This window comes from Malus domestica, chromosome 13 (genome assembly GCF_042453785.1).
Source record: "Malus domestica chromosome 13, GDT2T_hap1".
NCBI lineage: Eukaryota > Viridiplantae > Streptophyta > Magnoliopsida > Rosales > Rosaceae > Malus > Malus domestica.
Genome location: NC_091673.1, coordinates 3,499,831 through 3,527,122, shown reverse-complemented (window position 1 = coordinate 3,527,122; position 27,292 = coordinate 3,499,831). Strand labels below are relative to the sequence as shown.

Below are 27,292 nucleotides of genomic sequence, written 5' to 3'. Positions count from 1 at the left end.
TGCATTTATGTGTTTAATGCCCCACATATTATGAAATTTAAACAAATTCAAATAATATTTTTAAAATATAATAAATGCTTGAAAATAAAAAATAAAATAATATTGTTCTTCACAAAATTATAGCAAAGAAAATAATGTACCCACATAATTATTAACATATTTAAAAAAAAAACTATTGATATATTTTAAAACATATAATTAGCATGGGTACATTTAGTAAAATTAAAAATAGGTACAAATAAATAAAAAAATATGGGTACAAATACAAATAAAACTTAAAAAACATGGACACAAATATAAATTAATATATTTGTAGGAATTAAAAGTGAAAAGAAAATTGGTACAAATAAAAAAAAAGGTTGCAAATTAAAAATGGGTACAAAAAATATATGATAAAAAATTTAGCCATAAATATAAATATACCAAATGATATTATCAAATGTAACATTTCTAACACTAAATGAACATATTTAGAAATAACAAATAGTTTATTATTGAAATAATTAATGATGTTTATTAATACCTAAAGACCTTGATAAAAAATTGAAAAGAAATAAAGTTCTAATTAATGGAATAGCAAAAAAAGGGATGTGAACCTAATTAATAAATATGTATAAGAAAAATAATTATGGGTGGTTATCATTTCTCCCGCTTAATTGTCATCTTTTTAATAATTAAGAAATGATTAGTACTTGCATCCACTACATCCATGAATATTAAGGTGGATGCAAGTATTTTCCTTAAAGTGATTAAGGGTGTTATTTAGCAATTGGTAGATAACCCTAATGAGGAAAGCATTCTTCTCCACTCCCATTTCTTTTAGAATTCGAACACTTTCTCTTTCCTTAGTGTAATTTAGATTATAAACATGGTTTATATTAAAAAAAATTAATATTAATTTCGCCATTTCTTACCGCGAACATTGCAGGGCTAAACTGATGGAAAACTATTATTAGCAAAAACATGGTGGATGTATCTTATATGAAGCATTCAAAAGACATATATAAGAGAGCTCCTTCGGGAAACATGATTCCCATCTCAAAATCATGATTAAAATAAAAAAAGATAAAAGATGGTGCGTCATTTTGTTACTTGTTTAGACAGATTATGCAATCGAGGCCCGTTGACTGTGTAATATATGGCTTTGATCTGACAACTCTCTTATTTGGATTCGATTCTTTTCACCCACTAATCAGTAATTTAATCAAGTGATATTTTTGCTTTTCATTTATTCAAATTGACATGATATGAGGTCGAGAATGAAACTTGTAACTCAAATTGTTCAAAGTGTTTGTTTACGTTAACGCTCAAAAGTGGGATGTCAACAAATACTAGTTTGGTTAGTTATTGATGAATTAATTGATAATAAAGTTTAAGTGATTCACTTTCAAAATTAGATTATGTTTACTGTAGTGATCTATATATATTTGATGTGTGATTACAAATGCGCTATACAACAGTGTAATATTTCTCTCCTTTTGTGTGTCTAGCCATCTATAAGGGGTACTTGACCCTATGAGCCCCAAATGTCTTGGCTCTCAAATACTCCACCACCCTAGCATTAAATGAAGTGACATTTGTTTAGGGACATGTGGAGATAAAGTGACATTTGTTTAAGGACCGCTAGCAAACACATATCGAGCACTTCACTTGGCCCTAAGCAACCGAGAAAGAACTTTCCTGAGCACTAAGTCCGACAACCCTTGCGTCCCTTCATAGACTTCTTCTTTTGTTGATGGCCAAAGAGTGGGTTAGAGTCGACATCTGAGTAGGCCTGTCTATGGGGCTTTGTGTCGTAAAATTGTCAGTTTTGCCAACTTGCTTGAGTGGTTGAAAGTACTTTCTGGTAAAGCGCTCGTCTTCTTTATCAATACTTGATCCAAACTGGCATGTGATCATTTCTAGCAATCGTTATTCAGTCCTTGTGATAGTGCTCTGTCATCTAATTCCATTGGGAGTGGGCTCACTGGGCTTGGGTTTACTTTGACTGTGGGCCGACCGAGTCTAGCCCAATAAGTTCTAAGATTTTTTTTTTTTTTTTTTTTTTTGTCCTCATTTTTTTTCCCGTTAGAATTATTCTGTAGTCTTCTCTTATCCTCCAAACAAAAACTTCATCAACTCTCTGTTGAAAGTTATCTCCAAAATTCCAAACTCTAATGATATTTTTGTAATTCCAGGCTCAATTGGGGAACCATGGCATTTTCTCCAACTCCCATCTCTGCTTTTTCCTTCACCAACATTCAGAAACTGCCCAAAAGGCTCTCTCCATCTTCTGCTGCCAACTCAAAAGGCATACCCAAAGACCTCATCTTTAACCATGATGGTTTAGCCACAAAGAAGCTTCTGGTACCTGTCACAACACTCGTCAATTGGTGCCCCAATTTCGGATGGAAACGTACCTACACTTGGAATGTCACTGTAGCGGTTTCTCAAGCCATACCACGTGTCTTAAGTCCTTAACTTTCTAGTGTGAGTGTGCGTAATTGGCTTAAGATACCGACACAGCGTGGGTAATTTCTCTCCGGGATTGGGGCTTTGTTTGGGTTGATATGAAGTGGGTTAATTTAATGGTTGAATTGGTGGTGGTGATGGCAGGCAGGGGTGGACATGGTGGCAGAGCTGGTTGGAGTGACATTGGGTCCAAAGGGAAGGAATGTGGTGCTGCAGAATAAATATGGACCTCCCAAGATTGTCAATGATGGTGAAACTGTACTCAAACAGGTATTGCACGCATAACCCACAAGTTTGTCATCCCTGGCTTTTTCATTAGCCAATGGTGGGTTTTAGAGACTAATTACTTGGTATTCACAATTAATCAGATTTAACGCAAGTATTTGATCAAGAAAGGAGCTTTCTTGTTAGTTGAAATTTGTAGAACCAAAATGTACCGTAGCTTTCATCAAAATTATGATTTCACTCATCAGCTGCTTATCAATCACCGATTTATCTGAATTCCATTGTCTTTACATTTTGCTCCTAGTTCACTACACCTTCATTTACAGCTACAGTCTGAATAGAAATTGTTGCTACATAATGTGTTGATGCACAAAATCGGAGGGGTCTTGGAACAACGTAAATCCGACCATGAATTTGTAAGAAAGTAAATAATACAAGATGTATCGTGGTTCACCCCAATGTTTGGGCTACGTCCACACTGATATTGTATTTCTCTGTTTGTGAGAGGATGAGAGGGTGAGAGCTTCTGAGCTCTTCCCATGGCCTGAGAATTGGCCTCCTTTAATGAGGAGAGTGAGAGGTCCTTTTATAGAATAAGGGCTCCTTACTTATTACATATTTGCCCCTTCATTTATTACATAATTACATTTGAGTCTCTCGAGTATTTATACGAGATCTAAATACGGAGGCCTTAAGTATGGTACAAACACAATAAATACGTTGTTAAGTTTTTTGTGAGTTACTAATACGAGTGCGAAGGTATGAATCTGATTCGGTTTCTTTTCATAACCGGCTTCATTTTCCGTTCTTTCTTAAGATTGAGTTGGAGGATGCTGTGGAGAATGTTGGTGTTAAACTGGTGAGGCAAGCTGGTGCGAAAACAAATGACCTCGCAGGAGACGGTTCCACCACAGCTGTAGTTCTTGCTCATGGTTTAATTACTGAAGGTGTGAAGGTATGAATCTGATGCCATCCATTGCTTTGTTTCTTGGACTAGAAGAAAGAAAGTACTTATTGTGATGGTTAAGGATCCTACATTGTTATAGAAAGGCTAGGTTGTTCTTAGATGTCTGTGACAACTGAGCTAAGCCGCATCGTATCCAAATACTATGTTTAATACCGCTATTAAACATGTCGTTTAATGGAATGCAAGTCGGCATTCAATTAAACTTTGGCAACTTTTTTGTATTGTACATAAACTTTCTTCTAGGTTACTGCAGCTGGCATGAATCCCATTCAAATTGCTCGTGGGATTGAAAAAACTGCTGTGGCCCTCGTTGCTGAACTCAAATTGATGTCCAGAGAGGTAACCAGATTTGTTTTCCTTCTTCTAATTGAAAGATTGAAAACCCCTATCGATCCAAGCATTATTGAAAATCATGAAAAAAGTATAGCGAAATGAAGACATTGTATTAGGCTGTACAAAAACATTTGAAGAAACATTTTTTAGTTAATTCAGTTACCATCCTACATATATTGCTATGCAGATTGAAGATCACGAGCTAGCAGATGTTGCTGCAGTTAGTGCAGGCAATGATTATACAGTTGGGAATATGATTTATGACGCTCTTCGTCAAGTAGGAAAGAAGGGTGTGGTTACCATTGAATCAGGGAAAAGTACAGAGAACGACCTACAAATTGTGGAAGGAATGCAGTTCGATCGTGGATACTTATCGCCTTATTTTGTCACTGATCGAAAAAAAATGATAGTGGAGTTTCAGGACTGTAAGGTAAGAAGTTCACGTTACTTATGGACTGGCATGCTCCCCGATGAAGTAATTAGACGTCATGAATTCTTTGTTTGCAGTTACTTTTGGTTGACAAGAAAATTACACACCCAAAGGAGCTGTTCAAAGTATTGGACAATGCAGTACAAGAAAAGTATCCTGTCGTGATAGTTGCAGAGGGCATTGAGCAGGAAGCTTTGACTCCAGTGATCAGAAACAAACTCAGGGGTGCGCTGAAGGCAGCTGCTATTAAGGCTCCTGCCTTTGGCGAGCGCAAAAGCCATTACTTAGATGACATTGCCATTTTGACTGGAGGTAGTAGGTTAAACATCGAAACTCAGATATTAAATGAGCTCCGGCACAGTTCTTCACATGCATGTATTTTGCAGCAACGGTCGTGAGAGATGAGATGGGGATTGTCCTATATGATGTTGGGAAGGAGGTTTTGGGCACTGCTACTAAGGTTGTGATAACAAAGGATTCTACATTGATAGTTACCCATGGCAGCACCCGGGAGGCTGTAGAAAAGAGGGTTTCACAGATACAAAAGCTTGTTGAGGTACATCCGACATCTCTTGGCACTCTTCTTTGTTGCTGAAGTGTAGAAGGAACTCTACACATCGTTATTTCCTCTGTCAAATACAACACAACTAATTTTTTTCTTTTTTCAGAATACTGAAGAAGAATTTCAAAAGAAGATACTAAATGAAAGAATAGCAAGATTATCAGGGGGAATTGCTATTCTGCAGGTAATGAAAAGCTTAATGCACTTAGGCATCTTTATAATCTGAATGCCGGGGGCCTGACTTTCTTTCAAGATGACATATTGGTTCTCATAATTGATTCATAGGTAGGAGCACAAACACAAATTGAGTTGAAAGATAAGCAACTTAGAATTGAAGATGCTTTGAATGCAACCAAGGTAGTTTCCCGCTGTTCTTATTTTCGTAAGAAGTTGAATGCCAGTCGATAATGGTTGTTTTCTAACTGGATCACAATATAGGCAGCTATTGAGGAAGGTGTGGTAGTCGGTGGTGGCTGTAGCCTTCTGAGGCTCTCTAAAAAGGTGGATGCTATTAAAGAACTTTTGGATAATAAAGAACAGAAGGTACCTCCCTGCCACTCCATTTTTAATCATTTCGTGCTCGATTCATGCTGTTCAACCTGTTTTTACTAAGTTTTCATAGCCATTGTGGTCGTTTATCTGTGTTTGCGCAGATTGGAGCGGAGATCTTCAAGAGAGCTCTAAGTTATCCTGTAAAACTGATAGCTAAAAATGCAGGTGTAAATGGAAGTGTTGTAGTAGAGAAGGTCTCTGCATGTTAAATGCATTTTCTTCTCAAAACGTAATTTTAGATTTAGTGCACTTGTCATGCTTTCTGGCTGGATATCTTGAATCAAACTGTTCTACTGAGACTAGTTGAATTTTGCAGGTTCTGTCCAACGATGACATGGGGTACGGATACAATGCTGCGAAAGACTGCTATGAGGACCTAATGAAAGCCGGGATCATGGATCCATCAAAGGTTTTGTAACACTCAATGACTTTGGAACAAAATTTCTACACTTGATGACATAACTAAGCTAGAATCCGGCATTTTAAAAGGTTATTCAACATGAAAACGGTTCCTTATTTTTGGACAGGTAGTTAGATGTTGTTTGGAGAATGCAGCATCAGTGGCCAAAACTTTTCTGACATCGGATGCTGTGGTTGTCGAAATTAAGGAAACACAGCCCATCCCAAGAGGAATGCCGCCAAAACTGCCGGATATCCCAAGAATGCCTCCACCACCACCACCAGACCTGGCCAGTATCCCAAGAAGAAGAAGAAGGGCAACACCACCAATGCCCATGCCAACCACAGGTAGTTCCGTGCCTTCCAAACAAGGGTTTTTGGTTTCTATGGTTTTCCTGCTTCTCATTGATTTAATGTGGCTGTTGAAGGACAAGAAACTAATTCAAACGTCTGATGATTCAGGTGCTGGGCCCTTGGGCTTTTAAAGAGGGACTTGTAGCCCTATTGGTGAAGAGCACGCATTCCCACGTGTATGATACACGGTGTATCTAAGGTTCAAAGTTCGATTTTCTCCCGTCCGTCAATAGTGCTTGAATATAAAGAATGACTGTACAATGTAAATAGTTTCATTGTCCATCTAAAAGTCTGCAATGTGGGAAGAATGCCACTCGCTGTTCATATGATACACTTGATTGTTTTTTTGTACAAGATTGACGCGTCATGGGCATTAATCTTTTTGTCCATGATCAAATTTCTCATTAATTATGAGGTAACTAGTTCAATGTAACTTTATTTTTCGTTATCAATATTCAATAACCTCGTACCTTGGAAGTTTTTTTTGAAAATAAAGTTTATTTATGCAAAATCAGAGGGAGAGAGTATTATATATGCCAAATTGCATCAAGTGTGTTTTGATACGTGCCCCAAGAAGATGGAGATGGAGATGGAGACGGAGACGGAGACGGTTGGTGCTAGAAAATGATGGTATGTATACATCTGAGCACAGGCAACCAATTTATTGGTAACAACAGCCAAGTGGGCACCGATGGTAACCCCCTCGGTGAGGTCTCAGACCTCTTCGGTGAGGACTCAGGCCTCCTCGGTCCTCACTCCTCACCGACCAAGTTTGTCATCCTGATACGTGATGACATTTGAGGCTTTTATTGCTTTCGTCGGCCTAAACAAAAATTCTGTACTATTAAATGTGCGTCTGAAAACTTCCAAATAATGTGAGGAGTGAGTCCGATCCATTTATAAGATGCAAGGACCATTAAACCCTCTAAGCAGGAAATTCTTTAAGCAAGTGCCAAATCGCAAAGTGTTTTACCTTTGTATCATGAAGTTCATTTGGCTTTCCAAACTTGAGTTCGGGTGTGATGAATTCAAGACACGAATGTTTTCCTTTGCTTATTTTTGGGCATGTCTCGCCCTTAAATTCACAATTCCGCGCGGTGACAACTAATTTGGTCAACTTAGTGTTTTATGTTTTGTTGAAGTTTTTTTTTTTATTGAGAATATCTAGAATGCCCTTGCTGATGTTTGTATTGTTTTTAGTAAGTAATAAAACCGCTATCGTTGGTCTAAAATAATTGTGACAATATCTGGTACCATTATGAGGTCGGGTGAAATTTAAAGGCATGGTTCCGCTTGTTTGTGAGAGCTATCATGCACGTAACGTAATTAGATGGCCATATTGATGATTTGATAATAACAAGTGATTTTCACACTCTTTTTCTTGGAATATGATTCTCTTCTCTCTCTCTTTTTTCCTCCCCTCCCCTTCCCTCTTATTTGAACGGTCACGGTTAAGTCACGTCAACATCTCATATTAATTTTTTATAAAAAGAGAAAGACAAAATAAAGAATGTGAGAAGAAGGGATGAGAGAGGATGGAAAGAGAAGGAAAGAGAATCATACTCCCTTTTTCTTTCGCTTATCTGTCTTGTTATATTAAAAATTAATTAATCAAATTAGAAGTAATATTACGTTTGGATGAACAAATTTAAGATTATTAAGAAATTTAAAAAGAAGGGAAAAAACCGTTTTACCACACTGACAGTAATTTTTAATATTTATATAGTTTGATGCGAGTATAATTTTTTTTATTAATATTAATAATTTATCTCAATAATACGCTAGTTTGTGAAAAACGAAAATTGAGGTAAAAAATGAAAAGAACGAGAGTAGAAGAAGAAAGTAGTAAAGATCATTAGTGTTTCTCATCTTTGAGAATTTTTTAGTTGTGACGAGAATATGGATTGTACAACATGTGTTTTTATGTAAATGATGAAAAATTTTAATTTTTAACTTATTAACATTTTAACACACATAATCCATTATTTATACAAGGACACGTGGTAGACTACCTCGTGTGACTGTTACACTGAAAAATCTCTCTCTCTCTCTCTCCAGGCAAGAAAATGACACGTGCAACTGCAAGAACATCACAAAGCACACCATCCCAAAAACTGGAAATCCCCTCTCCCAAATTCCCAGAAAATTTCTTTGTATTTTTGCTGCCGTTCTTGCCTTCTTTCTTCTCCTTTATTTTTTCCTTTGCTGCGTCCTCACCTCCTCAGCTTCTGTATAAATGTCGTCGGAGCAACGCGATCCTCTCACCAGCTGAAATTGGAAAAGAAAAAAAAAACCCCAATTCGGATCTTCCCGTTTGCCAATCAGGAAATAGAAAGATGTTGATGATGGGATTGAGCATCCAGAGCTTACTGGATTTGGCCGTGGCCGGAATTTCAATGATGGTCGGGTTGGGGATCTTCGCGTTTATCGCTTCCATTCTTTGCTCTGCCGCGTTCCTGCACACCGCCAGCGCCAAGGACGTCTCCTCTTGATCCCCCCATTACTTGAAAGGTAACCATTCCCAATTTCAAATTGAGATTCAGCTTCGCTTCGGCTGCATAAATCTTGATCTGGGTCTTCATGAATTGATGCGATCCAGGTTTTATCTCCGTCGAGGTGAATTTTTTTGTTTGATTGATGATGTTGAATTGGTAGATTTTGCTATGAACTTTTCTTCGCGATGTGTTTTATAGGTTTACCGTAGCATACAGAAGGAATGACATGGTTGGCAACGAGTATTGATTCAATTCAAATGTAGCTCTGATTAGTGGTTCTGGTTTTGAAGATTTTGTAATTTGTATCCATAACAATTGCAGCGAGGTTGTTCAATAAAAAGTCTCCTCCTCTGTTTGAAAAAATGCAAATACTGTACAAGTGATTTCCGCACATTTTTTTCTCTCGTTACGCAATCGCGTTTAAAATATGCGTACCATTTTTGTCATAAAATACTTCAACATTAGTCACAAAATTGTAGTGAATTATGAGACAAAATACAGTGATTAATGTGAAATTACGAGCTGTCATGTTTTTCTTTGGGGTAAAATTATGCTTTCTAAAAGACGCTAAGCGTTAGCAATGGATTATGAAGCAAAACTCATTGATTAATGTGAAATTACGAGTTTGTCATGTTCTTCTTTTGGGCTTTCTTGAATACACCATTCCCCGGATCCCATCCGGATCCGCCACAAAACCCAACGGCCTGTAAAACCCGAGAACCCTGGGTTCCGAATACAAAGCAATATTACATATCCCTTTCCCTACCAGCTCCTCTATCAACCTCTCCATCACCGCCTTCCCCAGCCCCAGCCCCTGAAACGACGGGTCCACCACCACGTCCCATATGATCGCGTTGAACACGCCGTCTCCCGTCGCCCTCGCGAACGCCACCGGCCGCTTCGTCTTCCTGTACTCCATCCACAGCAGCGAGTCCGTGTGCTCCAGCGCCGTCCGGATCTTGTCCGGGTCCCGCTTCGGAAACCCGACGGCCACGAACACCTTGTTGAGGTGGTCCAGGTTGAGCTCCGCGATCGTGCGGTGGAGGTTGAAGCCCCGGGTGTCGAGGTCTTGGTCGGAGATTGAGTATTGGTTGGTAGTTAGGGAGCGGCGCGACGGGGTGAGGCTTTGCGGGGGAGTGGGAGCGGCGCCGGTGCTTCTGAGGCGGAGACAGGGGAGGGGAGCGGAGATAGTGCCACGTAAGATCATGTTTGGGAAGAGGTGAAGTGATAAGTTGGATAAACGAGGGAGAGAGCAGCATTGGGTTTTGTATGGATGCGCTGTACCGTGGTCAGTTTGTGGTGGTGAGTCGCCCTTCGTGGATACAGAAAGCCTGCCGACAAACGACGTCGTTATGACGAAGTAACTTCAACGGGTAAAACATAAGTGGAAATGATAAAATGAACTGTTTGAATGTGTTTTTAAAATAATAGAAAATGTTTTTGATGAAATTGACTTTAGGTTTCAAAAGCACTTTAATATTTTTTAGAAGAAACATCAGATATGTGATTCCTGTAAGAAGCACTTAAAATATTTTTTCAAAATCTACTTGGATTTCTACTAAAAATTGATTTAAAAAATATTCTCATTAAAAGAACTTTCAGTTATTTGAAAACTCTTAAAAACGAGTCCAAAAGCATTGTACATTGTGTCTAATAACGCTATTACTTCAGTGATCGACAACTATTTATCACCGATATAAATCGACTATTTGCTATAACAAACTAATGAATGAGGCTTAATGGTTGGGTAGATCGGATTAGGGATGAAGCGAAAGATATGTATGGATGTGGGTATCTCTAAATAACAAAGTTATAAATTAAAAGTGAAACAATTTACTACACAAAATCTTATATTTTAATCTATAAAAAATTTCTAGAATCTACAATATCACTCTATGGGTTTTCATGTTTTGAAGCGTTGCACAACAACTTCTTTACTAATACCATCAAATATTTCTCTATCAAATAATCATATTATCATTCATTCATTGATTTTCTATACATTTTTTAAGGAAAATTAATGAAAATGACTTGAAAACTTTGAGTTTTAACGACAAAGACAAAATAAATGGCAAAGTGAATAGTATCATGATTAACATTTTAGTGTAAAAATATAATTTTTTTGTTAAAATGAACATTACCATAAATTTTTCGTTAAAATTCCCTATTTTTTAACCAAAAACCTAAGTGGGAGCATCTGGGGGCAAAGTGGCTCCGTCCTTTGGTGGGATCCACTCGTGTGGCAATCAACACACTAACAAAAATGTTAACGAAAAACAAAAGGAAGGGTCAAAATTTTGGACAAGGATTGTCTGCCCTCCCGTGCCATTCTGTTTTGTGTGGTCACGGTTAAGTCACGTCAACATTTTATATTATTTTTTTTATAAATATAATAAGATAAAAATGAATAGTAATATAAAATGTTGACATGGGCTTAACTGTGATCACACAAACAGAATGGCACAGAAAGGGCACCAGAAGTGGAGGGCAGACAATCCTTGTCCCATAATTTTTCCCTGACCATTATACCGACCTCACAAAGAACCCTATTGTAGTGTATAGCATGTACTCGAAATAGATAGTGAAATATGCAATTAAAGTAGGGACTTGGATTGTATATAGCATGTACTCGAAATAGATAGTGAAATATGCAATTAAAGTAGGGACTTGGATTGTCTGCCCTCAATCATTCTATATTCTTCCCATTTCTTTCTATTTATGTGGTCACAATTAAACCACGTTAATATTTTATATTTCTATTGTTTTTTATCTTATTATTTCTATAAAAAAAATTAATATAAAATGTTTACGTAACTTAACTGTGACCACATAAATAAGAGGAGGTATGAAGGGTATGAGATGAAAATGGCAGACAATCCAGATCCTTAAAGTAGGGGGTTTAGCTTACAAATTAGATATGAATGTGTCATCAACACACTTTTTTTTACTTTACATATTTTTTGTTAATTCATATTGTTTGATGTTCTTCAATTTAATCGATTCGACGATTAAAAATTAAAAAAGTTATAAAAAATAAAAATAAATGTATAGATATTACACCCCATTAGATATTCCCACTTAGTATTCTTGTGCATTCTTGATTCTTCTCCTTCGTTTTCATCTCTCTTTGACGAGATAAATTTAGATATTTTCCCCCCTAGCTTGCGACAAAGCCGAGGCAATTGAGCTACACATGTCGGATGCAATCATGTAAAATTTAAAGCAACGTACATCATATAGATTCATGGTGGTATTTTAACCACGTTTCGAAATTCAGAGACATCTTTAAGGTGGACTGTTGCAAGATAAAAATAAGGGTAAATTATATTTTGGACTTGGATTGTCTGCCCTTCTATTTCGGTGCTTTACCCGTGCCCTCCTGTTTTGTGTGGTCACGGTTAAACCACGTCAACATTTTATATTGTTTTTTTTATAAAAATAATAAAACAAAAAGAAATAGTAATATAAAATGTTGACGTGACTTAACCGTGACCACACAAACAGGAGGGCACAAAGAGGGCACCGAAATGGGAGGGCAGACAATCCAAGTCCTTATATTTTACCCCCTCAGGTTTGGGGTCGATTTTGGGAACTTTAACGAAAATCTTCTGATATTGTTCACTTTAACGAAAAACCACATTTTTACACTAAAAAGTCAATCCTGGTACTATTTACTTTACCCTTTATTTTTTTCTTATCATTAAAACTCAAAGTTTTCAGGTCATTTTCATTGGTTTTCCTGTTGATTTCAATTCCTTATAATATCTTTAAAACATTTCACTTCCATACTTCACATACTATTTTATTTCAATATAGTACCTCCGTTATATTTTTCATTTATTGATTCGTTAAGAGCTGACGTGGCTGCCACATTTGTGCTAACGTGGCTGCCACATTTGTGCTAACGTGGCTGCCAAATTTATGCCACGTGGCAACTTTTTTTTATTCATTTAAAATATTATAATAATTTACTCTATTTATTAAAAAAAAAACAAACCTATCTTCTTCCCCAACCCTTCCCTTTCCCTGCATCCCTAACACCTCATCCCCCCACCCACACCTTCTCCCCCGCAACCCCCCACCCCACCTGTCTCTTACCTAATCACCCTCACCCCTTTTTCTCCCTTCTCTCATATGCAACCCCACCTATAACATCTCACATCACCTACAGGAGTGGATCCTGTAAGCCTTATATGTATATTCTCGTCTCTACCTAGCACGAGGTCTTTTGGGAACTCACTGCTTCAGATTCCATTGAAACTCCGAAATTAAGCGAGTCCGCGCCAGAGCAATCGCATGATGGGTGACCCATTGGAATTTCTCATGTGAGTTTCCAGATAATAAAATCATGAGGGCGTGGTTGTGGCCCAAAACAGACAATATTATTCTACAGCGGAGTCGAGCCGGGGATGTGGTGGGGGACCCGGGTCGGGATGTGACAATTTTGTATCAGAGCCAATCCCTGGTCGGAAGTGTGCCGACGAGGATGTCGAGCCCCTAAGAGGGGTGGATTGTAACATCCCACATCGCCCAAGGGAGTGAATCATGTAAGCCTTATATGTATATTCCCATATCTACCTAGCACGAGACCTTTTAGGAACTCACTGGCTTCAGGTTCCATCGGAACTCCGAAGTTAAGCAAGTCCGCGCGAGAGCAATCCCATGCTGGGTAACCTATTGGGAATTTCTCGTGTGAGTTCCCATAAACAAAATCATGAGGGCGTGGTCGAGGCCAAAAGCGGATAATATCGTGATACGGCGGAGTCGAGCCTTAAATGTGTAGGGGCTTGAGCTGGGATGTGACACCACCCACCTTTATTTCCTCTACAACTCGCACCCACCCTCCCTCATGATTTTAATCTCGTCGCCCCCCGATCCATCACTTCGCTGATCTGGACCATGGTGGTGGACCCTCCGACCCATTTACCCGACTCTAAGTCGATCAATTTCGCAAGCTTCAACGATTCCTTGGTCTTCTCCAATCGTCGTGGAGATCGCCGATTGTGACCAAACAGTCCTATGGGAGGTAATAGGTTTGCAACAGTGGGCACGAGGGCAAGGGATCGTCAGAGCTGTGGTGGGCATCAAGGGCGTTCTGGTGATTTTGAGGGGAGGCGGGAAGTGAATGATTGGGGGTTTGGGGTAAGAGGAAGAGGCTTCCGTTAATGGAGAAGTCGACGAAGGTATCAATGAAAGAGGATAGGAGATTGGGATTATGGGTTATGTTTGTTGCTGAGAAAATGATAGGTTTTTTTAATTATTTTTTACCTTTTCTTTAATTAATTATTTTTTAAATGCATAAATTTTTTTGCCACGTGGCATAAATTTGGCAACTACGTCACCACAAATGTGGATCCTATATTTGCCACGTCATCATTTAACGGTTTACTTAAAATATTTTCTAACAGATGTATGAATTTGAAATAAAATAGTAGGTGATGTATGAAAGTGAAATGTTTTAAAGATGTTGTAAAAAATTGAAATCGACCCCAAACCTGACGAGGTAAAATGTAATTTACCTTAAAAATAACCATCCAAATTCAAAGAGATCTTATGGTTTAACTGTTGAGAGTTAAACTCCTTTTTTCTGTTATGATGCGTTATTCTACTATAAACTAATTTGATCGAACTAAGTTTTAAACTTCCGAATGCATTTAGAGTAAGACCATCCGATGTAGTTTAGTAGGCTAAACTCTTTTTATTGATAAAACGGTAGTCTACAGTAAACTAATATAAGCGGAGTAAGATTTGAACTTGAATCTATTACAAAGACACCACCCTCTTTAGTTCGTGTTTGTGCCAGTTTTCTCAATTACAACACTTTGATTGTTAACCACCGCCAAATATGCATCTTAATTAACCTTAAACTCAATACTAATCACACTAATGGAAAGCTAAATTCTCCTCTAACCCTCCGATTAATCTTTCTTAATTACCTTAATTGGCTGCTCAACTGCAGTCCAAACTTCACACCTGACTTTCAGCACTATCTGCCTTGTGCAGCAATTCCTCCTCCTCCTCCCCCTTTTCTCTGACCCTTAATCTTTCATCCTCTCTCTTCTTCTCCTTTCTGCAAGTTACTTTCTTATCTCTATCTGCATGCCTGAGCCGCCATCCGCCGCTGCGATTTCTGCCGCCGATCCCACGTGGAAGTAGTACTTCTTCACGGTGGCTTGGGCCGGAGGAGGCGTCTGAAACCATGGAGTCATCACTCTCACCATCATGACGATCAACAATACAGTTCTTGCCATTGATTTTTCCACCCCCTTTTTTACGATCACTGATATTGTAGTAAACTTCATTACTTTCGCTACGCATGGTGGGGGAGCCAATATACATTGTCCATCCAGACTCGCTACTCCCACTCCATTTCTTCGCATCGCCTCCAACAACTTGGAAAGACTCCATTCCACAGAGACACAAAGCTCGGAAGCTCACCCCCAACAACTTTTGAGATAAAAACTGAAAACGAAATGATTAACGAAGCGAGCTCGAGTTAGGTAGAAACTTTTGAGACAAGATGTTATGACTCTTATCATAGAATGGGAATGCACTTATATATCAGTTTGTTTATTTGCCTTCAACTCTCACAGAAAGGACAAAGAAATCCATCTCAGGACCCCCTTCCCTCTCTTAATTATTGAATGAATATTGCCAAGGATGCGTCACCACCTGGCAAACCTATCACCATATTTTCCATGGTCACTACAGGACAAGTTCTTGGATAAATGGTGTTTCAATACGTACAGAGATCTTCTTCGGATCTCATTGTCCGGAATTCAATGACAAAATTGAATTCGATGATTCTCATTAATTCATTTTGCTAACTCATTTCATACAAACTAATTAAGAGCTTTAGTTTATCTTTCGCACAAACTAAGAACCTTAATTGTCTAGTTCTTAAGCACCGAATAATGAGGTGGAATATCCAAATTCATTCACAACTTACATGTGAAAAATAAATGGGCAGAGCTAGGTAGCTCACTTGTCGCCGTCATCTGCTCTCTCTCTCTCTCTCTCTCTCTCTCTCTCACACACCCTTTACTTCTCTGTGTTGCTTATAAATAATGACCAGTTTTTGGTTGGGGAACAGGCAGGCCTCTATTTAATTGGAGAGTACATATTCAACTAGCTTTCAATCGTTCGAGGTTTTAAGTTCGACCCACATGAATGTAATGGGCGATATATATTTGTGATAGTTTGAAAACTAGTTGCAGCTGATCCGGTTGTAATGGTGTAACTTCATTTTTCCTTGAATTCTTTGTGCCCTGCCATCATCAAGAAGGAGCAGCTTTTTTCCCTGTGAAAGTTTCAGTCTTGGCATTTTTTACAGTAGACAATTTACACTAAATTGGACGAGGTTATGTGGTTGAGGGAAAACTTGTGAAAAAGGTCATTTAATTTGCTTCTCTTTTGTTCTTGTAATTGCTGTGCTTCCTTTCCTCCCCAACAAGCAAATCCCCTACTGCTTCTCTCTCTTCTGAGAATTTGTCTGCAGATCCAGAGATGCTAGCTTATGCAGCAATCACACAGTTGGGATCACTAATTTTGGGGTTTTATTATGTTAATCATGATTAGGAATTTGATTAGGATGTAATTAAGTCAGTGATTATTTGACTTCTGTCAAATGAAAGGTTGGATTTTTCTTCTTTTGGTTTGTGTTTACAGTATAGTCAAGGGGATTTTATCCAAACCACAATAAATTCAGATGCAGTAATTATATTCATATCATATTTTTATACCACATTTTTATACCATCTTTTGTGGCATCTGATGTGACAACCACATCAATTGAAAAATTTGTAAAATCCAAGGAAATGAAGGAGAAAGACTTCTCGTATACCACAATCAGCATTTAATTAACTAGTTTTTCTTAATTATTAGTTTATTAAATAAATTTAAAATTTTGATTAATTCAAATGACATGGTTGTCCACATCAAATACCATATAAGATGGTATAAAAATGTGATACAAAAATATAATAGGAATAACATTTCTGTTAACAATCCACAAGATTCGCCCAAGTGTTTGCAAGAAGCCTTAAATTGTGTAGTAAGCGTATTGCCACGTGGCGCACAACAAATTGATCCTCACAGCAAGGTTATCTCATAGGGATCCCAGATTCAAAGTCCACTCCTAAGTTACCGTACTTGGGACGGGACGGAACACAGTGGGACGAAATATTTTGTCCCACGTTTGATGTGCCTAAAACGGGTGGAACGTGTTGTTCCACGGGAAAATTTTGGGTGAATTTTCTTTCCACCTCATCCCCCTAGAACGACTCGTTCCACATCTGTGAAACACAAAATTATAACTCTTCGTCTCCTTCTTCTTCTTCCTTGTTTCCATCCGATGACATCTTTGCTCTCTCCGTTCCGTCCTGTCCCGTCCTGTCCCATTCCGTTTTGTTCCATCCCATCTGCATACCAAACAATACCTTAGTCTCCTCCCACAACAAAAAACCCAGAAGGGCCAATTTCGTCGGACCTGGCTTCTCTGCCCTCCCACTTCTTATACACTCTCATCTCTTCTTATTTATGTGGTTACAGTTAACTCAAGTCAACATTTTATATTATTATTGTTTTTTGTCTTATTATTTCTATAAAAAAATCAATATAAAATATTGACGTGACTTAACCGTGATCGCACAAAATAGAAAATGATGAGAATGTATAAACAGTAGGAGGGTAGAGCAGCCAAGTCCAATTTCGTCGACTACTCAAAAAGTTACAGTGGCAACCAACTCAAGAAAATCAAAAGAAAACCGGGAAATTATGAAAAGGCCACCATCCAATTAAATTTTTTAAAATTTCTTGGACTGATCCCAGTCCTTAGACCAACTCTAACTCTTAAGTTAAAACCTAAAATTTTTAGTCCAAAAAGTTTAGGTTTTAATCCAGAAACAGTTTTTTTGCTTCAACCCTTCCATCTCCAACCATTGGGCTAAAATCTAAAATTTTTAGCTCAGAAAATTTAGGTTTTAACCCATAAACAGGTTTTTTACTCATATTATTATGGGTTAAAATTTTAACACCACATCATTAAAAAATGAATTTAGGCTAATTTTTTTTCATCTTAAAGTAACTTTTTTAAAAGAAAAAAATTATGAAAAGTTTCATAAGTTAATTTTAAGAACATTTTAACTTAAAAATATTTAGATTCTAACAAATATTGAAAAATCACTAACCGACACCATGAAACTCGTGAAATATTATGAAACACATAAAAGAAATATTTTTTAATTACTTTAACCGTTAGATTTAAATTTAGACCGTTAGATTTTTTTTTACCGTTGGATTCAATAAATTTATAAATATAAAACTAATATATATATGGTGGACCAGCCCCACTATCCAAAGGGGGAATTCTTGGGTTAAATTTGGCCTATAAATGAGTTTTGAGTTTTAACTTATATTTGCCCCAAGGGTTGGAGCAAGTTGGAGTAAATTTAGAACCTAAAATTTGAGTTTTACTCCAAGAGATGGAATAGATCTTATGGGTTAAAATTTTAGTTCTAGATTATTAAAGAATAAATTTAGACTAATTGTTTTTTTTCTTAAAGTAACTTTTTTTAAAAGAAAAAATTATGTAGATTATCTTAATTTAATTTTATGAACATTTTAACTTTAAAAAATTTAGATTCCTACAAATATTGAAAAATTACTAACCGACACTTTGAAACTCGTGAAACACTATAAAAGAATATGAAACACATAAAATTTAATTGCTTTAGCCTTTGAATTTAAATTTGAATCGTTAGAATTTTTTTTTTTACCGTTAGATTCAATGAATTTATAAATATATATATATGTGGTGGGCCAGCCCCACCAACTCGGAGGGAATACTAGGATAAATTTGGTTTAGAAATGAGTTTTGAGTTTTAACCCATATTTAACCCAAGGTTGGAGCAATTTAAGATAAATTTAGAACTTAATTTTTTAGTTTTAGTCAAAATTAAAATAGGTCTTAGTCCTAAACAGAACCGTACTGACCTTAAAGTTAGTGCCTTTTCAGAATTGCAGATTGAGAGGGAGAGATACCAGAGCCCCTGGATGTCTCTGCTTCTCTATCTGACCCAAAGCCAAAGCTAGCGACTTGTTTGTTTCCTGGTAAAATTTGGATCACGGGAAGTCAAACCCGAGATGGTTTTGACGGAATACTTGAGGACAGTCGCTTGGGAGGAAGAAGGCTACCCAGCATATGAAGATTTCGTAATTCTTCCTCTGTTCGTCCTCTACTTCCCAACTGTCCGATTTTTTCTGGATAGATTCGTCTTTGAGGTACATAACATTGATTGGAGCAGCTCAAGTTTTTATTTTTTGTAGCTTACTGATGTTATCAATGTTGTTTATCCGACATTTTAGATCGTTAATGATGTTTTTTTAGTGTTATGTTGGTTGACCCATGTCGGAAATACCCTTGTATTTGATGGGTTGTGTTTGATTTTGTGTTATTTGATTAGCATGATTGAATGTCAGATTGGTCAGCGCGATATGCGTTATTGTTTTTGAAGTGGCTTGACTGGTTTTCTGGTCTTTGAGATTCAGTGTCTGTTTGCATTGTCTCTCAGTTTCCCTTAGGTCCTGTTTCTGCCGCATCTTGCATTCTCTTTTAATCAATGAAAAGGATTAGAAAGAGAGCAACTTGTTTTACATGGGAAGTTTCGAGTGAAAAGCTCCTCCGATGTCGATTAATGGTTAATGATTGTGTCAAAATTGTACCAGCCCTTTTTTCATCAGTGCCATAAAAGCAATGTAAAACTGAAGTTGTTTGCTTTCTGTATTGGTTTGGTGCTGATGTTTTTATTTCCGACAAGCAACTTAAACCGTTTATAGTAGTCGTCCTGAATATGACCGATTACTTTGTATGGCCAGATCGATAAACTTAAGGGTCTCAGTGTTGATTGTTGGTGTAAGATCATTGTTTAAGAGGATCGGTTACTTTTCTGCATTTCTCTCTCACACTAGCTATGTTGGCGGCGAATGCTTCTGCTTAAAAAAACTGATGTTCTTGATTATGCTCGAATGCTATACTTAGCTATGTAAAATGTACAGCCTAATCTTCACCCGAGCTAAAGTTTTCTAGGGCAGCTTTCGTTTTCCATTACTTTTCAGTTAAACGTTTGATTACTTGTTTCATTCTTATCCCCTAGTGCTCTATATATATTCCTAATCAAGGAGTGTGAACTTGACTACTTTTCTTTCCCTTAAGATCTTTATTTGCTCAGTGTTGATTTATATTTCATACTGCAGAAATTGGGGAGGCGGTTCATTTTTGGAAAGGGCCTTCAGAAACAGGATGTAAAAACTTATGAACAAAGGAAGAAGATTAGAAAATTCAAGGAGTCAGCATGGAAATGCATATATTTTCTTTCAGCAGAGTTTCTAGCCCTTCTTGTAACTTATGATGAGCCTTGGTTTACGAATACAAAATACTTTTGGGTAGGACCGGGAGACCAGGTCTGGCCTGACCAGAAAATGAAGTAAGTCTTAATTAGAATTTATGTCGTGTTCGTGTTTGTTTAAAAAAGGCATTCATAAGAAATCTGAGCTTTATCCTCCATAAAATGCTACATATGAATTTCAGGTTGAAATTGAAGGGGGTTTATATGTATGGTGCTGGATTTTACACATACTCCATATTTGCTTTGATTTTCTGGGAAACAAGGCGTTCCGACTTTGGGGTATCCATGAGCCATCATGTAGCATCTGTCATTCTCATTGTGCTGTCTTACATTTTCAGGTATGTTCTGATGGCGTGAGTTTGTAGCTTTCTCATGTTCTTAGTCACAAAACCAATGAAACAAGAATACTAAAACCTAGCAAAGGTATGAAGGAGGGTTTAAGTATTAGCATTATTACACAAGCACTACAGGTATTCGGGTTAAAACATCTAGGAAAATATAAAGAAATATTGACTATGTATTACAATGTATTTCATTTAATCACTTTCTCCTGTTTCTTGCAGGTTTGCCCGTGTAGGTTCAGTTGTTTTAGCTCTTCATGATGCCAACGATGTGTTTTTGGAGGTAGGGAAGATGTCCAAATACAGTGGTGCTGAAAGGACTGCTAGCGTTGCGTTTATTCTTTTTGTATTGTCTTGGATCATACTGCGACTCGTTTACTATCCATTCTGGATCCTTTGGAGTACAAGGTTTGTCTAACTCGATGCCTAACTTATACTAAGCTATATTAAAGTGACATATCAGATTCAATTTTTTTATGAAAGAACAGACATTAGTAGTTCTACAACGAATCTTCGGTCTATCTTCTATTCATTTTTGCTTGCTTCTTTTTCTGGCAGCTATGAAGTTCTCCTGACATTGGACATGGACAAACACTCTATAGATGGACCAATTTATTACTATGTGTTCAATACTCTCCTATACAGCTTTCTTGTTATTCACATATTCTGGTGGGTCTTGATGTATCGGATGCTTGTTAAACAAATCCAAGCAAGAGGCCAGCTTAGTGACGATGTTCGGTCAGGTGAGTGAATTGTCGTTTTTCCTTCCTGTTTTGTCATATACAAAGTACATAATTTGATTACGGAGGCACCGATGTATTTGCACCTGCATCCCTCTTTATTTATAGTTTAGCATTGTAGAATATTTTCTTTACAATGGTAGCGTAAAGTCAGTCAATAATTTTCACTTATGATTTGGTTCCCTTTTGATTATCCATCGTCTTAGTTTGTTGCCTGATCTTTGCTTTTTGTTTCTTTATCGATTTTCTCTGTTTAGATTCTGAAGGCGAAGAAGATGATCACGAAGATTAACTGAGAAACATAATATACAGCCACACTGTGACCCTCAGGCAAAGGTGCTCTTAAATTTTAGTAGCACATGTCATATACGAAAAGAAACGAGACACCTAAAAACTGCTGTATGCTTTATTTCCGTTGCTAGTTAGACCAAGGTATGTAGTTTCATTTTTCCTGCAGATGAGGAACATCTTACGTTCACACACTCGATGTACTCTTTCGATGGTGAAACTATTTTGGTGGAAGAAGCGCGTCGTGATTGCAGGGATGATAAGTTAACCGAGATACAATACGGAAGCAGGTTGCATGAACAGAGTGGCAAGGGTGCAGAAGTTTGGTTCTGAGTTCTGACTCAGCTCTCCCTTCACTGCCTTCAATTTGAATCTGCTGGCATGATTGATATGCTAATGCAAGGAATTTCATGTGTAATTGCTACTGTAATATTTGTGCACTTTTTCGAGTCAGCTGCAAGGTTTTTGTGAATACAATGGATCATTTCTTTTCTAAAGCATCCGTGATTTGCAAAAAATTTCGTTTTCTTTAAGTAATTAGGTCTCGAAAGCCATCTTTACAGTCTCCTAATCTCCGCTATTAATTGTCTGCGTTGTTTGTGGAACATGTTTTATCTTTGTTTCTCATAATTATATTTAGAAAATGAATCATTTAGGGATGATACGCGTTATTAAATCTGATTAAATATTTAACTCATAAAATTTACTAAAAGAAAATCAATTTTACTAATTAGTGATACTGCAGAAAGAACAATTGCACTTTTCTTGGAGAATAAAAGATTTACATTCATAATTTGTACCAAAACGACATCGTCTTTCTTTTTCAGGAAAATTAATGAAAAAAACTTGAAAACTTTAAATTTTAATGATAAGGACAAAATAAAAGATAAAGTGCATAGTACATGATTGACTTTTTAGTATATAAATGTAATTTTTCATTAAAGTAAACAGTACTGAACATTTTTCGTTAAAGTTTCCTACTTTTTTCCCCAGTATTCCTTTGCCTTCAGGCTTCAGCTACTACACTGGAGTCGCTGGACAAAGCCAGATTTAAAGTTGTGAACTCGTTGCGACGTCGTTTAAACTCGTCTTCATCTCCTAGGGTTTCTGATAATTCCACATTTGATACGCCATGGAAGATGTACTGACTGAGATTCCGCCACCATCGAGGTTCTTCCAGGAAGATCTCAACAGCTTCACACCTCCGTCGCCGCCCCTTCCCTCTCCCTTCCTCCTGTTCTCTCAAAACCCTGACGGAGCGGCTGCAGAGTTCCCTATCCGCCCCTCTCTCCTCATCCTCGCCCTATCCTCCCCATCCCTTCACCTCTTCCACAGCGTCTCCTCCAAATCCCTAATCGGAACCCTAATCCTCCCGGAAACCCCCTTCTCCGGCAACTCAATCGACCCCTCTCTCACAGACAAGTCCTGCAACATCTACTCCCTCCCGAACCCCCAAAACCCTGAATCCCCAACCCTTCTCGTCTCCTTCCAGTGCCCAATCGCCGCCGAGAGATGCCACGCCGTGGCCAAGCTGCTCACTTCTCATCAGATCGTCCCCCAGAGGATCCTGATTCTCGACTCGGTCCAGACCCTGAATTTCCGCGGCAAGCTCTCGAAGGACGAGGCGGCGGCGTTCAAGCTGGAGACCACCGAGGAAAGAAAGGCGCCGTCTTTGAAGCTGGAGTATTTCCCGTCGGGCAGCGTCGTGGATGGGCTGGGCGCGGCGCTGTTGGCGGCGTGCGAAATCAAGAACATCAGGGCGGCGCTCTGCGTGACGTGGCCGCAATTCGGAGCTCCGGTGCTGTCCCTGATCGGGTCCCACATCTTCCGTGCCTTTGATTTGGAACTGAGCATTGATTCTGATTGCAAGGATTATGTGATTCTAGGGCAAGATAAGGATCACCATCATCCTTTTGATTCTGATTTGTATACTTGACATGTTTCTTCGCTCATGTGCTTTTCTGGGCTCATAGAAATTCTGAATTTTCTGCAATGTTGTTGTATTGGTCATTCCAATTTATTTTTTCTGATACATGGATTTCCAAAGATTTTCAAGAGAATTAAGGGATTGAAATTAGTGTGTTGAAATCATTTCAGGGGAGCTCAAATTGCCATCAGCTTCCCCAAATCTTGTCAATGAGATAATCCAACTATTCAAGCCTTGCCTTGTTTGCCTTCTGCATGTTTATTGCTTAAGGCTTAAGGGATTGTTTGGAAGGGTTTTTTCAATGACTGAAACCGCTTTTAGCATAAATAATTTTAGATTCTAAAAGCACTTAAAATTATGTGTTTCTTGCAAAAAGAACTTTGAGAGCTTTTTAGGATTTATTTGTATTTTCATTAAGAATTGGTTCTAACATTATTTTAAGCACTGTCAATCATTTTAAAATCGCTTCCGAACGAGCTCTACTACTAAGATAGATTAACTTAACTTATTGAATGTTGGCATTTGAGTACAATTTTGGAGAGAGCCTTCTCTATAAACTCTGGCATCGCAGACAAATCACACGATATGATGTGGTATGATGTGAGAAACTTTTTGGGTATGACACCCAAAACACGCACAAAAGATTTCATGCATTCGGGTCTACCAAAATGAGCTTGTGTGTGTAAAAGATTTCATACCAATTTGAGCTTGTGTGTGTGTGTGTCTTGGACGAATGGGTGATGTGACAGATAAGCATACACAAGGGTCTCTCCTCCAAAAGGTACTCACTCATGTTGCAAATTGCATGCACGCATCGGTTTGATCGGTTTATTGTATTTGACGCGTGAAAGGTGAAACAAATCATATACTAATCATGTACTTTATCACATAGATTAAGAAATAATCGAGAGAATGCATTCTTGTGCGTCAAGAAACATTGACACGGGTGGCGTGCAACTCGATCACTAGTCCGAGTTCTTTGCCCAAACAAATTGAAATCCGATTTTTCCAACCAAAACTTCACTACAAAAAGATGAATAATTAAGATAAGATTACATTCTTCACCGTTTAACCTAATCCACCGATGAACAAGTCCACTCCATATTCGAACCTTTTGTACAATAGATTTATATGCTGGACCTTTTTTTCTTTCCAGAAGATGGTAAGCAAGAAGCCTCAACCAGTAACAAAACTTTTATGATACGGAAAAGTAGCGTTCCATACTAACGGTATAAAGATATGTGTAATTTTTTTATATAGAATTGTACTATTAGCACAAGATGTAACGATAACAATGAATCGATGTTATGTGAGTTGATCTCCTCAAGCGGTCTGATTTACTGTTAAGTCAAGAGTTCTGTAAAAGGTGAAAGGGTTAAACGTTAGCTGTCATTAGGCATTGTTTGTTGGAAAAAGCGTACGTCTTTTTAACTCTTTTGCTTGGTACTGCTGGTCCGAGAAAAACCCACCAACCGGGCCAAATAGTAGTTGCATCCAAAATTGACTCGTCTTTGTCCCAAATACTCAAACTCCCCATGCAAATTGATATGCAGACATTTTCATGCACTTTTCACTTATATATATATATCTCTCAGTCCCAACCATCTCTCCCACTCTTTCCAATCCTCCAAGAAAACCCTATCGCAACCGAAAATGGCTCCTTCCCTTGGCTCCCGACCCTTCGTTGTGCAACTTTTGCTGCTAGTTTTCTCCGTTTTGAGCACCGGCTTGCGTGCAGGTGACCCTCCGTTAACTTTGGACTACTACAAATCTGCATGTCCGACTGTGTTTGACATTGTGAAGAAAGAAATGGAATGTGCTGTGCTCTCTGATCCTCGTAACGCTGCCTTGGTAGTTCGGTTGCATTTCCACGACTGTTTTGTTCAGGTTCCCATTGTTTATGGTTTCAAGTTTTTGTAGAATTCTTAAAATTTAATAGAATCCCATTTGAGCCCTTGGTTCGTGTAAACAGGGATGTGATGGATCGGTTTTGCTAGAGGACACAATCGACCTGACAGGGGAGAAGAACGCTTTGCCCAACATACACTCTTTAAAAGGTTTCAGAATTGTTGACAGAATCAAGAACCAGCTCGAATCAGAATGCCCAGGAATCGTTTCATGCGCTGATCTTCTCACTATTGCTGCAAGAGATGCTGTGATTTTGGTACAAATTAGAATACATACCTCTCATATATATGTCTGTAAAGTTTTCTTCAAAAGCGGGGTTCTTACCCCTTCATTCATTGTTCTCGTCGGGTAGCCTGGATGATTCAAACTTGTTACAAGGGGTGAACATACTGCCTTGACCGACCGACTCACTTTCTAACCCACATCTGCTTCTTTCATTATTTTTTACTCTGTAAGTTGGCCAACACAGTACCTGCCCTAACGCACACTTGCTTTGTTATTGTTTTATTTTAACTTTGCAGGTTGGTGGACCTTATTGGGATGTTCCTCTAGGAAGAAAAGATTCCGTAACTGCTAGCCCTGAACTTGCAGATGCTAACATTCCTACTCCAAATGAAGGCCTTCTGAAAATCATCTCCAAATTTCTTTACCAAGGCTTATCAGTCACAGATATGGTGGCTCTTTCAGGTACTTGAAAAAAAGACCCAAATTTTATTGTATGTTAACGTCACATGTAACCTTCCTCTCACACATAAGCCGGACTTGAATGCATGTGACCATCACACCCTTAAACAGTTCAAAACACATGTATATGCGCATGAGCGATTGATGCTAGCTAAACTTTTCTCAATATATACATATCAGGAGCTCACACAATCGGCATGGCGCGGTGTGAGAACGTAAGAGAAAGGATTTATAGTGGCGAATTCGAAGCAACTTCAGGATTCAATCCGCCGTCTGAGTCGCACCTCAGCAACCTGAGATCGACGTGCCCACCAGTTGGCGGGGACAATAACGTAACCGCCATGGATTACGTGACTCCCGAACTCTTTGATAATTCTTTCTATCAACTGCTGCTGAAAGGGGAGGGAGTGCTAAACTCAGATCAGGAAATGTACTCTAGTTTGTTGGGGATCGAAACGGGGGAGATTGTGAAGAAGTATGCAGCTGATCCAATTGCTTTCTTCGAGCAGTTTTCGGAGTCGATGGTGAAGTTGGGAAATATTCCTAACGATGAAAGCTTTGAGAATGGAGAAGTGAGAAAAAATTGCAGGTTTGTCAACACTTGAGAGCTGCAAAAAATGCTGCAACCAGTCCTCACGAGAGAAGCTTCATTCGGAAAACCGTATTTGTTATAGTTATACCAAGAAATGATTACAAATTTAAATGTTAATTTACGTTTGAAAGTTAATGATATAAGAATGTTTTATATCCTCGTTCATAATACCTTGTGCAAAGTGAAAGATTGAAAGAGATTAAAAAACAGTACTCCTTGCACGGCTGGCTGAAAATTTTGAGTTTGATTCACTCACACGGTAAGCTGAATGCTTTTGAGTCTTAATATTTGGATCTGATGAGTTTAATTTTTATGTGATCATATGTATTAGGGAAATTTTATTTAAACCTAATTAACCTCTCTCTATACCCAACTTAAACTTTAAATGTGAATTGTCATTTTTACTCTATTGCATAATTACCATAAAGTACAAGTTGAAGTTAACAATAAAACTAAAATTTATGAATAAACCCACACCCTATAATTAAACCCTGTCATCACTCATTGTTTATCCTACATTCATTCCCACAAAACCCCTAATAGCTCTTATAATAAAAACAAAGCTTTAAGAAAAAGATCAAATCAGGAAATCTTTCTATTAGGACCAACCAATTAATAGGTGTATAAAGGTCGTACCCA

At 38.0% G+C, this 27,292-nt stretch overlaps 6 protein-coding genes and 2 long non-coding RNA genes across 11 annotated transcripts; 5 read left to right on the top strand and 3 right to left on the bottom strand.

Annotated features, from left to right (window-relative positions):
• The first annotated feature begins 1,907 nt into the window (after nt 1–1,907).
• LOC103451716 (chaperonin 60 subunit beta 4, chloroplastic) lies at nt 1,908–6,706 on the top strand. 3 transcript variants are annotated; one of them, XR_003768103.2, is made up of 14 exons: nt 1,908–2,346; nt 2,596–2,721; nt 3,494–3,631; nt 3,887–3,982; nt 4,164–4,406; nt 4,484–4,718; nt 4,793–4,962; nt 5,075–5,152; nt 5,254–5,325; nt 5,407–5,511; nt 5,622–5,749; nt 5,837–5,929; nt 6,048–6,267; nt 6,382–6,706. XR_003768103.2 is itself a non-coding variant. In XM_008391132.4 (14 exons), the coding sequence occupies exons 1-14, from the start codon at nt 2,194–2,196 to the stop codon at nt 6,402–6,404; spliced, it is 1,845 nt and encodes a 614-aa protein (XP_008389354.2). In that variant the 5' UTR covers nt 1,908–2,193; the 3' UTR covers nt 6,405–6,706. The 3 variants fall into 3 exon arrangements, 2 of the variants coding, with proteins under 2 accessions (XP_008389354.2, XP_070667110.1); XM_008391132.4 differs by having other exon boundaries at nt 5,622–5,714; XM_070811009.1 differs by having other exon boundaries at nt 2,101–2,510; nt 5,622–5,714.
• A 1,530-nt stretch (nt 6,707–8,236) lies between these two features.
• LOC139190626 (uncharacterized) lies at nt 8,237–8,784 on the bottom strand. Its single transcript, XR_011574954.1, has 2 exons — nt 8,644–8,784; nt 8,237–8,541 (listed from the first exon to the last, which is right to left on the bottom strand). It is a non-coding gene; the product is annotated as an uncharacterized lncRNA (long non-coding RNA).
• On the top strand, nt 8,644–9,131 carry LOC103451715 (uncharacterized). The gene is made up of 2 exons (XR_531711.4): nt 8,644–8,784; nt 8,967–9,131. It is a non-coding gene; the product is annotated as an uncharacterized lncRNA (long non-coding RNA).
• A 222-nt stretch (nt 9,132–9,353) lies between these two features.
• On the bottom strand, nt 9,354–10,211 carry LOC103451714 (GCN5-related N-acetyltransferase 1, chloroplastic). The gene has a single exon (XM_008391131.3). It carries the CDS (start codon nt 9,973–9,975, stop codon nt 9,397–9,399), a length of 579 nt encoding a protein of 192 aa, XP_008389353.2. The 5' UTR covers nt 9,976–10,211; the 3' UTR covers nt 9,354–9,396.
• Nucleotides 10,212–14,735: 4,524 nt separating this feature from the next.
• LOC103452298 (protein SOB FIVE-LIKE 3-like) lies at nt 14,736–15,176 on the bottom strand. The gene has a single exon (XM_008391805.1). The coding sequence runs from the start codon at nt 15,174–15,176 to the stop codon at nt 14,736–14,738; it is 441 nt and encodes a 146-aa protein (XP_008390027.1).
• Nucleotides 15,177–18,704: 3,528 nt separating this feature from the next.
• On the top strand, nt 18,705–22,042 carry LOC103451706 (ceramide synthase 1 LOH3-like). Of its 2 annotated transcripts, XM_008391122.4 has the most exons (7): nt 18,705–19,049; nt 20,022–20,251; nt 20,356–20,511; nt 20,737–20,922; nt 21,073–21,257; nt 21,512–21,590; nt 21,712–22,042. In XM_008391122.4, exons 1-6 carry the CDS (start codon nt 18,912–18,914, stop codon nt 21,544–21,546), a joined length of 930 nt encoding a protein of 309 aa, XP_008389344.2. In that variant the 5' UTR covers nt 18,705–18,911; the 3' UTR covers nt 21,547–21,590; nt 21,712–22,042. The 2 variants fall into 2 exon arrangements, with proteins under 2 accessions (XP_008389344.2, XP_008389343.2); XM_008391121.4 differs by having other exon boundaries at nt 18,760–19,049; nt 21,512–22,042.
• A 398-nt stretch (nt 22,043–22,440) lies between these two features.
• Nucleotides 22,441–23,602, top strand: LOC103451707 (uncharacterized). The gene has a single exon (XM_008391123.4). It carries the CDS (start codon nt 22,675–22,677, stop codon nt 23,476–23,478), a length of 804 nt encoding a protein of 267 aa, XP_008389345.2. The 5' UTR covers nt 22,441–22,674; the 3' UTR covers nt 23,479–23,602.
• Nucleotides 23,603–25,071: 1,469 nt separating this feature from the next.
• On the top strand, nt 25,072–26,821 carry LOC103451708 (peroxidase 11-like). The gene is made up of 4 exons (XM_008391124.4): nt 25,072–25,356; nt 25,442–25,633; nt 25,899–26,064; nt 26,242–26,821. Exons 1-4 carry the CDS (start codon nt 25,123–25,125, stop codon nt 26,664–26,666), a joined length of 1,017 nt encoding a protein of 338 aa, XP_008389346.2. The 5' UTR covers nt 25,072–25,122; the 3' UTR covers nt 26,667–26,821.
• The last annotated feature ends 471 nt before the right edge of the window (nt 26,822–27,292 follow it).

Coding starts and splice junctions, on each gene's coding strand:
- LOC103451714 (XM_008391131.3), bottom strand. CDS start 9,975: ATGATCTTACGTGGCACTATCTCCGCTCCCCTCCCCTGTCTCCGCCTC.
- LOC103451708 (XM_008391124.4), top strand. CDS start 25,123: ATGGCTCCTTCCCTTGGCTCCCGACCCTTCGTTGTGCAACTTTTGCTG. Junction 25,357..25,441: donor TCCACGACTGTTTTGTTCAG/GTTCCCATTGTT, acceptor TCGTGTAAACAG/GGATGTGATGGATCGGTTTT. Junction 26,065..26,241: donor AGATATGGTGGCTCTTTCAG/GTACTTGAAAAA, acceptor TATACATATCAG/GAGCTCACACAATCGGCATG.
- LOC103452298 (XM_008391805.1), bottom strand. CDS start 15,176: ATGGAGTCTTTCCAAGTTGTTGGAGGCGATGCGAAGAAATGGAGTGGG.
- LOC103451706 (XM_008391122.4), top strand. CDS start 18,912: ATGGTTTTGACGGAATACTTGAGGACAGTCGCTTGGGAGGAAGAAGGC. Junction 19,050..20,021: donor TGGATAGATTCGTCTTTGAG/GTACATAACATT, acceptor TTCATACTGCAG/AAATTGGGGAGGCGGTTCAT. Junction 20,923..21,072: donor TGGATCCTTTGGAGTACAAG/GTTTGTCTAACT, acceptor TTTTTCTGGCAG/CTATGAAGTTCTCCTGACAT.
- LOC103451707 (XM_008391123.4), top strand. CDS start 22,675: ATGGAAGATGTACTGACTGAGATTCCGCCACCATCGAGGTTCTTCCAG.
- LOC103451716 (XM_008391132.4), top strand. CDS start 2,194: ATGGCATTTTCTCCAACTCCCATCTCTGCTTTTTCCTTCACCAACATT. Junction 5,512..5,621: donor TGGATAATAAAGAACAGAAG/GTACCTCCCTGC, acceptor GTGTTTGCGCAG/ATTGGAGCGGAGATCTTCAA. Junction 5,715..5,836: donor GAAGTGTTGTAGTAGAGAAG/GTCTCTGCATGT, acceptor TGAATTTTGCAG/GTTCTGTCCAACGATGACAT.